This window comes from Pelodiscus sinensis, chromosome 1 (genome assembly GCF_049634645.1).
Source record: "Pelodiscus sinensis isolate JC-2024 chromosome 1, ASM4963464v1, whole genome shotgun sequence".
In the NCBI taxonomy this organism is placed as follows: domain Eukaryota; kingdom Metazoa; phylum Chordata; order Testudines; family Trionychidae; genus Pelodiscus; species Pelodiscus sinensis.
The window spans coordinates 163,276,616-163,290,758 of record NC_134711.1 but is presented as its reverse complement, the minus strand read 5'-3'; the positions used below and the strand labels follow the sequence as shown (position 1 = coordinate 163,290,758).

Below are 14,143 nucleotides of genomic sequence, written 5' to 3'. Positions count from 1 at the left end.
CTGGTGTTTTTTTCTAAAGAGGGCTGAAATCTTCTTACCTTCTCAGTGATATACCTTTTCGTATCACTTTTATTTTAATTTTTGAAAAATGAATCTTGGATAGAAAAAGAACCAGTGCAGTTGTAGCTCACTATGTCAATTTATGTCACACTAATATGCCTCTGTAGTGGCTGGAATACAGAGCCCATAATTGTACCTGGTAATGGAGATACTCCAACTCAAGTGGTAGAGGATGGTTACATGATACTTTGATGATAACAAGACCACCAAGCAAAGGAAGGAGATGGAGCAGAATGAATGACCTACAGAAAACTAGCATTATACAATCTATAAGCCAAGAGAATGTGTCAATATAGCTCGTATATTGGCAAATGTCTACAGGACATATTAATTAAATTTAGGCTTAGCTGGCAATTGACTATTTTCTTTCATTTTCTCTCCAGTGCATCTCAAGATTAAGATATCTGAAGTTTGGAAGAATCAGACATTGGTATGATTTCTGAACTCTTCTAAATTCATTTGGTGCCAGCTTAGGGTATAACTGCAAACTGGCTCTTACTAGCTACTGGGGAACCTTCCAAAGTTTATTTATGGACTCACCCAGATAAGTACTGAAAATTGTATACGTTTATCCAAACGTTTCTGAACATCTTTGTTCTAGTTCTTCTGAACATCAGCTAGGCTGTAATGACATCAAGAATAGCCTTCCTCATGTTCGTTTTGTTTCTTAATTTTGCCAAAATCGGAAAATCCAGAAGAGGTGTATGCATCTTATATATATATATATATATGCTTTAAAATGGTTTCTGAACTTTTTAAAACCTCAGAAAAGCTTGGGTTCAATGCAATTAATGAATTCAGTAAAGGCTAAAGTTCCTTTCCCCTTCCTTTGTTCATACCTCTTACCTGGGTAATGTACTGGTGATTTCAGCCACAACCTAGCCTCAGTCTTCCCCTGCATTCTTATACTTATTTGCTGTGTTGCTCTGGAACCCACCATCCATCTGATGCTAGCTGATATGTACAGGTGCCCATCTGCAATCTGATATCTGCTTGGTGGGTTTGTGCAATCTAATATTTTTGTGCTCACTTGTAACCTGCTGTTCTTTTTACTTTCCGCTCAGTTTCATTCTCCTAATTTGCAGGAAGACCCAAGGAAAGGAGCTTTCAACAGACTTTTCAATTTTGTGATTCTACTAAACTATTTCCTTGCCACAAACCTTCATGACATTGACTTACCATCTTGCTGGTAGTCCACTCTTAACTCCCAATGCCATACAACCTTTCCCAATGTGCTAACCAGAAAAATGGTCTGGTTTCCTTCAACCAAACAGTTCTGGATTTAGGAAATGTAAACATTGTACTAGTGAAAGTCAACACACATCATTCTTCTTTCTCATGTCTTCCAAAATAACCTTGAAATCACCATTTCTTCCCAGTTCTACTTCAACCCAGGTCAGCGTGATCCTTGTTCTAAGAGGGAGAACCTTCATTTAATAGAAAAAAACAATGAGGAGGCCCTGGAATCACAGTTCATCCGTGAATTCAGTTCACATGGGAATGGACTCAATTGTGACACTACCTACTTAATAACCACTGAAGGTGCTAACAGCTCTCTGAGTGGTATCCTTCCTGTCTTAGGAATCTATCTATTGACTTTAATTTTTATCTGCTTAGGTTTAAGTACCCATTCTCCAGATACTTAATGATGCCCTGTCTCCCACCTCCTCCCTTTTTCTTTCTCTCCCCTCTCCCCTTCCCCTCTCCTATTTATTTTGAGTTTTCATATCCCAAACTCATAATTCTGCTCATCTGAAGAAGTGGGCTGTGCCCATGAAAGCTCATGATGCCATCTACATGTTTTGTTAGTCTATAAAGTGCTACCAGACCATTCGTTGTTTTTTTCTGTAACAGACTAACTCAGCTACCCCCTGAAGTTCATTTAACAGGACACTAAAGCCCTGTCCACATTATTACTGAGGTTTTTTGAATGGATCTAGGCATACAATTCCAAGTGATATGAATGGATGGTGTGCCTCTAAATCCCCTCAGTGACTTTGAATATTTCAGACTACTAAGACAATAACTTTTTTTTGTAACTGGTTTGTGACATTCTTATCTGATCCAGTTACACAAAGTCAAATATGGTTCTGTCCACACAGCAGCTTTTTTCATGACACAAGCATCAACTCTGTTTGCTTATCGACAGTGTTACCATGTTGCTTAACTGTGTTTGGTATAAGTGCATCCTGGGAAAATCTGAGCAGTAATTCCCACATTCTCACCCCAGTGCTTCAGTAAGGAAAAAGTGTCCAGAACACATGCACATAATGCAGCACTAGCAGCACATGAGACAATGCACTCTGCCCAGAGACCTGAGAGGAGACCTGGCCAAACTATTTACATGGGTATGATTAAGGGCTCTTGCCTGTACTGCCAAAATAAGAACATGCCAAACTAGTTACAGGAAGACAACTATGGGCCAGCCAGGCTAGGTCCTTGGCAAGGATAACTCATCAGTAGTTCCCATCATTGCCAACTATTCGCTAGATTGTATGTGGATGCAAAGCCTATTGGGGGCCATGTTAAAAGTCGTAGCATAGACAGAGTCTAACAAACGATAGTTCCTTGCAATTTGGGAAGGAAGTTGGTGCCACTATCTGGATGAGTCTGCTGATGTGATTTGTTCATCTGACTGCCAGGCACTTTGCTCCCCATAGTTTTGTCCCCATCCACCCGTTCCTGCCCCAGTCTTATCTGTCTGTTTTTCATGGCAGCTCCTGTTTTTATAAAACAAAAACAAGCTTGGGCTGGGATTACTCTCAGCTGTGTGACTGAAAGGCAGCTTTGTATTTAAACAGCAAACTGCCAGCTTTTCAGCATTGTGTGGCATGGACTCTCTCTACATGTAAAACTGCATGATCAGTGAAAAAGGGAGTGACAGGAAGACTGGATTCTCTTTCCTAAGCAAGTGGATCTCATGCCCTCAGAAGTCCCTGCTAAACCAATTGCTCACCTGACACCACAGGGCTGATATTTTTGTTAATGTCTATGGGTATGCCTACACTACCCCGCTAGTTCGAACTAGCGGGGTAATGTATGCATACCGCACTTGCTAATGAAGCCCGGGATTTGAATTTCCCGGGCTTCATTAGCATAAGCGGGGAGCCGCCATTTTTAAATCCCCGCTGCTTCGAACCCTGTGTAGCGCGGCTACACGGGGCTCGAACTAGGTAGTTCGGACTAGGGTCCTATTCCGAACTACCGTTACTCCTCGTGAAACGAGGTGTACCGGTAGTTCGGAATAGGCACCCTAGTCCGAACTACCTAGTTCGAGCCCCGTGTAGCCGCGCTACACGGGGTTCGAAGCAGCGGGGATTTAAAAATGGCGGCTCCCCGCTTATGCTAATGAAGCCCGGGAAATTCAAATCCCGGGCTTCATTAGCAAGTGCGGTATGCATACATTACCCCGCTAGTTCGAACTAGCGGGGTAGTGTAGACATACCCTATCTCACATAGTGGGAATAGTTTATATATCAGGATATTTGTGTCAGTGTGGATGCATGGGGATGGCAATTTTTCTGCACCTGCCACAAATTATTATGAGTAAAATTACTTTTACTGCAGGACTGCACAGTAAGGTATCGGGTGCTTGCTTGGATCTGATTATATTAGGTATTAGCAGCCCCCAAGAGGTTTGTAAATACCAGGCCAAATCCTCAAGTGGTGTCAGTCAACAGCATTACTGAAGTTTACAGTGCTGTGCCTGTTTTAACCAGGTGACAATCTGGTTCACAGTATAACTGTGGTTTTGAAGTGTACAGACACTTATTTCATAATGACTCAATAGCAGAGCTGGGAATAAATATGACAAAATTAATTCTTCATCCACTGCATTAGACACTAACCTATACCAACTCCCACATTCTATTTTAAGTCAAGACTGCCTCTCTCTTCCCCCATCCACCTATTTTTGTGACTTTGACACTTGCATATTACACTCCTCGCTAAAAAAACCCAACCCCCATGAAATCAATCAGTAACTTGTTCGTAGTGGGAAGCCAAGGAAATTCCTACTCTTAGCTTTCTTTAATTTATCTATTCCATGGCTCTAAATGTTCAGTAACTTCTCAGCTAGGGAGTGGATTTTTGCCCTTCTTTCTTTGTTCTCCTGTGTTTTTCATAACCATTTGTTAAATATATTATTATTACTGTATGTACTAAACTCACAGCTCTGAAGCCATTATGTGACTTCATTAGGAATTTCACCAAGAAATTATTGTATTGACTGTCATTAGTTCTTAAATGATTTCAGATCTTGAAATATACTAATACTTTTACCCTCTATAGGGACTTATATCAAAGTGCTTTACTAATATTAATCAATTAAGCCTCACAACATCCTTGTGAGGTAGAAAATTATTGCTTTGCTGGATTTTACAGTGGAAAAAATTACTTGCTCAAAGTCACCCACTGAATTAGTGGCAGAGCTGTGAATTGAAACCAGGAGGCATGATTCTCAATTCATTGCTCTCTTAAGAAACACTGCCTCTAGTACACGGTACACACATTTGAGCTAGAGAGTATATAAGGAACACAGTGAGACTGTCTGTAACCAGGCTGAGGAACCAAATATGCAGTTGGTTGTATACCACAGGAAGAGTGGAGTATTTTTTCAGTATGCCATGTATCATACTTGGTATTGTACCAGGAGCCCTGCAGCTGCAGCCAGCGTGTGCTACAGATAAATTTAATACACGGGCTTTGTGCAATGTATTTTACCCATATGCTACAGCACAAATTATGTATTCCACACTTCGGCTGTGTCTAGACTGGCCAGTTTTTCCGGAAAATCAGCCGCTTTTCTGGAAAAACTTGCCAGCTGTCTACATTGGCCGCTTGAATTTCCACAAAAGCACTGACTTTCTACTGTAAGAAATCAGTGCTTCTTTCAGAAATACTATTCTGCTCCCGTTCAGGCAAAAGTCCCTTTTGCGCAAAGCTTTTGTGCAAAAGGGCCAGTGTAGACAGCTCAGATTTGTTTTCCACAAAAAAGCCCTGATCGCGAAAATGGCAATCGGGGCTTTTTTGCGGAAAAGCGCGTCTAGATTGGCACGGACACCTTTCCACAAAAAGCGCTTTTGTGGAAAAGCGTCCATGCCAATCTAGATGCTCTGTTCCGAAAATGCTTTTAACGGAAAACTTTTCCGTTAAAAGCATTTCCGGAAAATCATGCCAATCTAGATGCAGCCTTCATGTATAGTATCTGGATTGTGATATTTCAGCCATATTTCTCCCACTGGTACATAAGCATCACTACGATAGGAGTGTTGCATGCATGCACAAAAGAGGGCAGAAATTGGCTCTAATATATGTCAGTGTCAATAACATAGACAATTATTAATATGTTTTATTGTTTAAACGGCCAGTCAGGTAATTAGAAATGTATGCATTGGACCTGTATTGTCATTTTTGGCAGTGTCACATGCTTCAGAGGAAGGAGCAAGAAACCTCATAATGAACAGCAGTTGAATCTCCTGCCAAAGGGGAAGTGTATTTCTAACCCCATTCGGTTTGTGGGCTCATTTATACCATGAAGCATGAGGCTTTATGCTCCTTCTTTAAAATGAAAAATTGTGTACTCTATCCAATGAAACAGCAAATGTTCTTATAATTCATGTAAATGTCTAATCCTATTTTAATCTTACTGAGTTTTTGGCTTCACTGGAATTGTGTGGCAATAAGTTACTCATGTTCATTATGACTTGTACAGAAAGTATTTCCTTTTATTTTCCCACTTTTTGCCTTTCAGTTGCATTGATTGCCCCTCTTGTTTTTGTATTATGAGACACTGGAAGCATTCTACATGGGTTCTCTGCACCATCATTATTTTATATTTCTCTAATAAATACCCTCTTAGTTACCGTATCTCCTCTCTAAATAGATGCAATCTTTAGAGTCTCTCTTCAAAAGAAAGCTTCTGAATGTCTCTCATGATCTTTATCAAGGCTGCAAAGTTTAGAAAAAGACAAGCCCAAAAGGAGCAAAATTCTTAACAATGTAAAAATGTGGCATTGTTATAGTACTAAAGAATCCCAAAACACTTTACAAAACATATACATACATATAGTAATCACGTCACCCACCAGTGAAGTGAAGCCATCTCTGGAGTGGAATATGGCAGCTGTTTAACAAGGCACAGGAACTCCACAGAGCCATTTAGAATAGTATTGCCAAAATCATAATATCCAATGAAACTGAAAGGGGAATTTACTGTTGAGAAACAGAAGTGCCATTCAGCTACATCATCAGAACTCAGTATTTGATCCAAAGCACTTTGAAATCAATTGACTTCAGTGGGCTTCGTGTCCGGCTGTAGGGATACGTCGATACAGTGGCGCTATTTCAGTATAATGTCCATTATACCAAAATAGCGCTGTGCGCATCTTAACAGCATACCCATTATTTTGAAATAGATTTGAAATAAGGGAAGGGGTCTTATTTTGGCTTCCTGTAAGCCTCATTGCATGAGGAATAAGGAAGATGCCAGAATAGTGCTCTATTTCGAAATTTGGTGCTGTGTAGATAGTGCCAAATTTCGAAACAGGCTATTTCGAAATAAGCTACACAATTTGCATAGCTCAAATTGTATAGCTACACGCGACTGTTTAGACGTACCCTAGGAGTCCTGCCCTCATATCATAGTCCACGGGGCCTTTTCTAGCCAGTTGCAGGATTTGGTTTTATGTCTCATGTGAAGTACATTTTCTGAAATGGATTCTATTCCACACTTGAAACAATGTACATGAGCTGCTGCATAGCAGAGAAAATTTGCTGAGCTGGCAGGGACTGAGGTCTGGAAAGCAGAACAGAGGAAAACATGTACCCTAGTACCCATAGTTGAGAGTAATTGTGGGTAAACAGCATTTACCCATTTGTCATTTAGGAAATAAGGTTCGTTTACTCACTTTTGCTTGTTTTTTATCACTGCACATATCTATACTTTTCAGACAACAGATTCAGTCTTTGCATAGTGATTAACTTTTAAACAACTTGCTGCTTTATCCCAGCCAAAGAAAGACTTTTGTGACCCTAACATTTGAAAGCCATTGACATTTTTAACATTAGCTATTACACACTCAGAAAGTGGATGTTCTTTCTTAATTTTTTCTAAAATAAAATAGACTTTGCTGGAGCTTTGTGGCATTCCTTTAGTCCTTTGGGTACAGATATTTTTTCTTACTGATCCTTTGAATGACCTTGCTCTATTCATTTATGTTCATTAGCTAAGTAGACTATTGGAAACTCCTGCAAATTGAGTTTCTTATCAAATTAGCAACAAAGCAGGATGTCTAATGACCGTTGTTATGTTATTCAAAATAAGGGCCTATTTTTCAAACCTGAGCACATAAATCAGGTCAAGAAGTTTGGCATTTGGGTGTTTAAGCAGTCACTTAGCTGCCGAAATTTATATTTTAGGATACCAACTGCCAAGCTGAGTATCTCAACACACTCTCTCAGACTTGTTGAGTGCCCATTTCTTCCTGGGAGTTGCAGGAAGGAAGCACCTTTTGAGATCTAGCTGCAAATGCAGCACTGGGAGCCTTACGTTGGACATTGTGCTCTATGTACAGTAGTTCTACTTACAGATGCCTTCCTATCACTCCTTTGTAAGTCAATTTCCATACCCCAAGTCACCCCACTTAACAACAAATATTAATTTAATTTATTCTTTGCACTAGCCTGACAAAGGTCTTTGACTGAAATGACCCTGTTGGTAATAAATAACCCATTTGTGTGCATCTGCTAAATTCTTACAAGAAACTAGCTTTAATCTTTTCTGTTATCAGCATCACTTGTAGATCAAAAGTGTTTCTAACCAAGGGGATGCCGGGAAGGTATTTATAAGCAACTGAAATTTGCATTCACAAACAAAGCAAGGCCATTTTGGTGATAATACTTTCATCTAGTTTCATGATATTAAACACAGGATCCTTTTTTGTGAATTAAATAACTGCAATTCTATGCTAGCAATGAAGGGAGGACCAATGTCATTATGCCACATGCTAAAACAGAGTAAGAAATATCCAAAGATATCTATTTATCAGCCCTTCAGCCAGATACTGTCTGAAAGAGCCATTTCCCCCATATCTCTAGTGAAATGTGGAACATAAAACTGTCAGCAAGTGCAGCCATAGTAAATACATTTGGATTTTTGTTTTGTTTTAGTTTTAAAATGCTTCAGTGCCATGTATAGCACAGGTGCTGTGAGAAGTGAACTGGCATCTGGAAAAAAAAAAGAAACTGTTCCTTTGAATATGTTACATGATAGCTAGCACCAGCCATGGGACACACAGGACAGACAAGGTGCAGTTACAATGATAGCACCTTTCCAGCGGAGAATCTCAATAGGAAATATTCAAATGACCATTTGAGCATTTTGTTTAAAAACGTGTGATTTTGTGTGTGCGTAGTTACTCCCCACACCCTTATACAGTCAAATCATCTGACCTGGCCCGGCTGCTGGCTTTGCTTAACCTGCTGGGAGGTCTTGTGTCAGTTGTCAGTTCAGCAGGCACTGCAGGCAGTTCCTCTCCTGGCAGTTCCTGTTCCGCTGCCATCTTCTTCACCTCCAGCTCTTCTTCTGGTTCCTGTTGCTCCTCCTCTTCTTCTTGATCCTGCTCCTCTTCCCCTGCCTCTACCTTCTCCTCCTTCTGCTCTTTTGCTTGGGCATAAGATGGTAATCTCTCATCAAAGGTCCTGGAAAGATCTTCTACGGGACCCATACCAAGCTTCTCATCCAAGTCATTGAAAGAAGACGGAGGGGGAGCAGTTTCTACCCCCACTTTTGTCAGAGGTAAGTAACGGGACACCGGCTTCTCTTCCTCCAGCAGCTTGTAGCCCTTGACCTTCTGAATGGAAGAGACTGCAATGGAGTGGAGGGGCTTCTCTGGGATCTCCCCCCGTTGTTGCTCTGTGGGCCTCCTGAAAAACAGGCGAATCTTTTTCAAGCTCAAGTAACTGATCTCCACAAGGTTGAGGACGAGGGATACTGAGGCTACAGCCAGCATAAACATAATGAAGACTGTCTTCTCAGTGGGCCTGGATACAAAGCAGTCCACAAGGTTGGGGCAAGGCCACCGGCCACAGCGGTACAGGGGTAGAATTCGGAAGCCGTACAAGAAGTATTGACCTACTATGAACCCTACCTCGAAAATGGCTTTAAAAATGATGTGACAGATGTAGGTTCCCAGGAGTGTTCCCTCCAGTCGGAACTTCTTGGCCCCCTTGGGATTGATTTCATTGGTGTTCCTGATGTCCTCTTGGTCTGGAGTTAGCGGTAACCTCTCTTCATCCATCTCAGCTTGCTGTTGCCTCTCTGCCTGCTCTCTCTCTCTCCTCTTCTCCACCATCCGCACATGATGCACAGCATGCCCCACATACACCAGTGAAGGAGTAGAGACAAAGATGATCTGCAGGACCCAGAGCCGGATGTGGGAAATGGGGAAGGCTTCATCGTAACAGACATTCTCACAACCAGGCTGCTGCGTGTTGCACACAAAGTCTGACTGTTCATCTCCCCAGACAAATTCAGCAGCTGTTCCCAGAATCAGGATTCGAAAAATGAAGAGCACTGTGAGCCAGACTCTCCCGATGACTGTGGAGTGCTCATTCACTTCTTCTAAAATGTTCCCCAAGAAACTCCAGTCACCCATCTCTTACTATCTAAGAGAAGAGAAGGAAAGAGAATGGCCATAAACCACATTAAACAAACAAGAATCATTTTTCTACTCATATATAACTTGCTTCTGACTTTAAGTCACATGTATTTCTTCTCCAAAGTAGCTTATACCTTGAAAATGTTTTCACCTTATATTACAATACTGGGGGGGAGGGAATAAAAAGACAAGGAAATTTCCTCTGTAAACTCTCTCTTTTGTGGCTGGGAAACCTCTCTGGGTTTTTCTGTCCTTTAGGAATGACACAAATAATTCAACAAGATAAAGACGCATCAAGACTAAAATGGAGTCATTATTCTGGTCCTTCTACCACATGAACATTTATGTCCACATCTCTGTACAAAAACCATTGAGAATGTGATGTCATTCTCCCATTTATACACCTCAGATGTGCAAGCTTGGTGAGCCACAGTTTGGTGATTTAAACAGTAAGACACATTTCTGCTCTATCAGCTACTAAAGTTGTGTAAAAAAGTGTATTAATGTGAGCACTTACTTGAACAAATACAATACAAAGATTTTATTGTTTACATACATTATCTAAACGGATTTAAAAGTTCCATTTCTACAAACACACATAGCATTTCCTGATTAATAAACCAGATAATTAGTGCAACACAATATAAATGTCATTCTCCATTCAGTGTAATTAACAGTCCCACAGATATTCTACACACTTTGCAATAATCTAACACCAAGATCCTCTGCTATCAATAAGCTGCCTTCATTCCATCTTGGAAAAGTGGCATTGTTATGCATTATAAATCTGTTTATCCTCTGACAACTCAATGCAATAGAGAGAGAAAAATGGCTTCATACTACTTTCTTCTAAAATCCTACATGCAACTTGCTGCAAATGGATAAATCTTCTCAGGAACTTCAATAAAGTAGCATCACACATTTCAAAAATCTGCCTTGTCCCACATTCTACTTAATGAGCCTTTATAAATTAAATGGTTCTTAAGCTGCTGCATGTGCTCTTCCCGGCACAGCCCCCCAATCATCTATTACAATTAAATTGGACAAAGCCTTAGAAAAGGTATTTCAAGGGAAAATCCTGCATTGGCTTGAGTTGCATAATATAACAATTTCTTAATTTCTTGAATTCGATCAGAACTGCCCATATCAATCCCCTAAGGTCCAACATGAACAACAGTTTCTTGCACATTTAGTTTGGGTTGTGGCTTTTTTTTTTTAAGTTATAGATTGGGAGTTTCAAAAGTGCCTAAGTGAATTAGGAGCACAAGTTCCATTGAAACCCAACAGGATTTAACAATCCTTCCATTAAATTCCAAATCCTACGATTTGATCAAGCTAGAGACAAAAGAAAGCATATATAGATTAAGGCCATCCACCAAACAACTTGCCACAGTAAAAGACTCCGGTGAAGGAACGTGTCCTCCTTCTCTCTTGGCACTCTGCAGCGAAGAGTGAACTTTTGTCTCTTTCCTTCCCTACTGTAAAAGTCCCAACCTTGTCGCACGACTGAGCAGATATGACTGGATCGGCTCTGATGGGTGGGTTTTAGTTACCCTGCAATATTTAAGCTCCAAGCCAGACAGCTTTATGAAGTGAGCGACATTTGGTGATGTAGAGAACAATAGAGGAGAAAGAGAGTCAGAGATGGAGAGAAGAGGTGAATGCATTGAACATGAAAGGGTGGGGGAGGGCAAAGGGGTAGGCAACAGGCAGTGAAAATTCAACCCATGCATAAATGGAGTTTGCACAGTCCAGAAAAGTTTGTTCAGACTTTCACTTGCACAGGGGGGAAGCTATTAAGCAGGGGCTGAACCTTCCCTGCTATTCTGCTTCACTCTAGCTGAAAAAAAGAGCACTCATCTTTCTCATGATGGCAGATCTGACTAAATGCAAGCGAATGCTGCCTATTGCCCTGTTCCTAGTTCTGGTAGTGGAGTTCCAAAGGCGATTTCTAGAGTCTGCATCAAGCAGTGTTTCAGGCCAGATCTTTTGTAGCATGCAAACACAACTGGGAAAGATCCATTCTTTCCGTCACCTTTCAGCCCAGGCGTTAGGCATTTACCATTGGGGAGGTTTCTTCAGGAATTGGGAAATGTAGTCACATGCAGGGCTCAATCCTCATCTGGTGTCAATCAGATCAGCTCCACTGAAATCGATGGAATGCTGGCAGTTTACATCAGCTGGGATTATAGACCTGAGGCTCTTCATGTTTCTAGTCAAATATCAAACAGTGCACGCATGCACACACACACCCCCCAAAAATAACTAGATCAAATTATTTAGTTAATGAATGCAGTATGATTCCAATAGTCCAACAAACAGAGGGAGCAGCACAATACAACCATCTTCGAAACTGCTGAGGCATGCAGGAGAGCCAGATCAAGGGAAAAGCTACATTTTTGTAACCATTTGCTCACCAACAAGCAAAAATCAATTCCTCCTCCCGAAGCCTGGCTAGAAATGAAAGCAAGAGAATTTCTTGTCACGTCATTCTGAAGCCTCCTCCCTTTGGCCTATCAATATGGAGTTTGAATGTTTCCTGGGGGCAGAAAACTGAAAATGGCACTATTTAAAGAGCAGGGGATTGTGGGAAGCGGCATTATTATGCAGTTTGAGAGCCTCTCAAACACTTTGAGAGTCAACAGATTCAGACATTACAAGAAAAGAATAGGGTCCAAAGAGAATGTACAACATCTGCAGATGACAGGATTTTTATGAGACATCTGTAATCAGATGTGCCAATCAACAACTGGCTTAGTTGCTCACCAACAGCATCATAGAAGATGATATCCATTGATCGATGGCTCAGTCCGTAGTAGTAACTATTATGCAGCAATACAGATAGCATACATCATATTCTGGGGATTCAGTACAGACCAACAAGAGTTGTATCACAGACTGTCCTGTAATCTTGGTTACCTTAAAAAACTGCGGCTGTAACTCTGAGCTCGGACATCATCAGCCATCAGACAAGTATGCAAGTCCCAGACTGTCTGTGTGATGGGCAGCCCAGCTTCAGTGCTGTGAGCCCAGCATACAATGTTAGCAGCTCCACAACCAGCCTTGGTTACTATTTGTAGGGTGACCCCAATACACTTCCTGTCCAGAACTTCCCCAACACTATCCACTCTAACGTGTCTAGCCCTTTCCTTAAGTGGTCAGAATTAATAAGATTTGTTGCTTTTTTAGGGAGGCAAAAGCTTATTACTATAACTGGAGCTAACACATCAATTCAAACAGAGCACAGAGTTGATCTAGAACAAGAGTAGAACAATTGCATATCTTATTTTAAGGCTATTTCAAAATAGCTTATTTTGTCATTTGGCGCTATCTACACAGCACCAGATTTTGAAATAAAGCTCTATTCCAAAACGTCCCTTACTCCTCATAGCATGAGGATTACAGGGACGTCGGAATAGCGAGCCCAAATAACGGGCTTGCTGTGAAGACGCAGAATAGTTATTTTGGGATACTCCAGTATCCCAAAATAGCATTGCAGTGTAGATGTAGGCAAGATGACCACATGCAGTCGTCTTCCCATGCCCTGCTGATCTGTATGTAAACAAATCTTCCTCTTTTTTTTTGGTCACACCTTGCTCAGTTTAATTGGGGACAGGTATATAGCTGCCTTCTCTCCTGTCTACACTACAAAGTTAGTGTGAGTGTGAGTATGAGTATGTCTACACTACAAAGTTAATTCGAACTAACAGCTGTTAGTTCGAATTAACTTTGATAGGTGCTACACAGGCAAACCGCTAGTTCGAACTTAATTTGAATTAGCGGAGCGCTTAATTCGAACAAGGTAGACCTCATTCTACGAGGACTAACACCTAGTTCGAATTAAGCAGTTCGAATTAAGGGCTGTGTGGCCACTTAATTCGAACTTGTGGGAGGCTAGCCCTCCCCAGCTTGCCCTGGTGGCCACTCTGGGCACCACGAGGGAAACTCGTCTGTCCCCCTCCCGGCCCCAGAGTCCTTAAAGGGGCACGGTCTGGCTACGGTGCCCGTGCCAGGTGCAAGCCTGCCAGCACACAGCCAGCAGACCCTGCACCTGGCATGGCACGAGCCGGCCACCCGCTGCCACCCAGCCCTCCGCCTCTTCCCAGGACCAGGCTGGCGGCTCGCAGGAGCCTGCCCGGGGCCGCAAGAGGCGGGCACCCGCCCGGTCTAGTGCGGACATCGTGGACCTCATCCATGACCTCCGCACTAGGCACAGGAAAGTGGCCGTCTAGGGCAGGAGAGCTGCCAGCCTGGCCACCCAGGAGCAGGTTTGCATGAAAATCAAGGTGGTCCAGTGAGACCCCTGACCCGGAGCCCTGAGCTCAGAACATAAAAACTTAAGAATGGCCGTACTGGGTCAGACCAAAGGTCTATCTAGCCCAGTAGCCTGTCTGCCAACAGCGGCCAACACTAGGTACCCAAGG

The 14,143-nt window shown here is 41.9% G+C and overlaps 1 protein-coding gene across 1 annotated transcript in view; it reads right to left on the bottom strand.

Annotated features, from left to right (window-relative positions):
* Nucleotides 1–5,711: 5,711 nt before the first annotated feature.
* Nucleotides 5,712–14,143, bottom strand: part of GJA8 (gap junction protein alpha 8) — a 33,095-nt gene continuing 24,663 nt past the window's right edge. The window contains exon 3 of the mRNA XM_075909449.1: nucleotides 5,712–9,726. Coding sequence (XP_075765564.1) covers nucleotides 8,490–9,716 — 1,227 coding nt within the window. The 5' untranslated portion in view covers nucleotides 9,717–9,726 and the 3' untranslated portion in view covers nucleotides 5,712–8,489. The remainder of the gene's footprint in view (nucleotides 9,727–14,143) is intronic.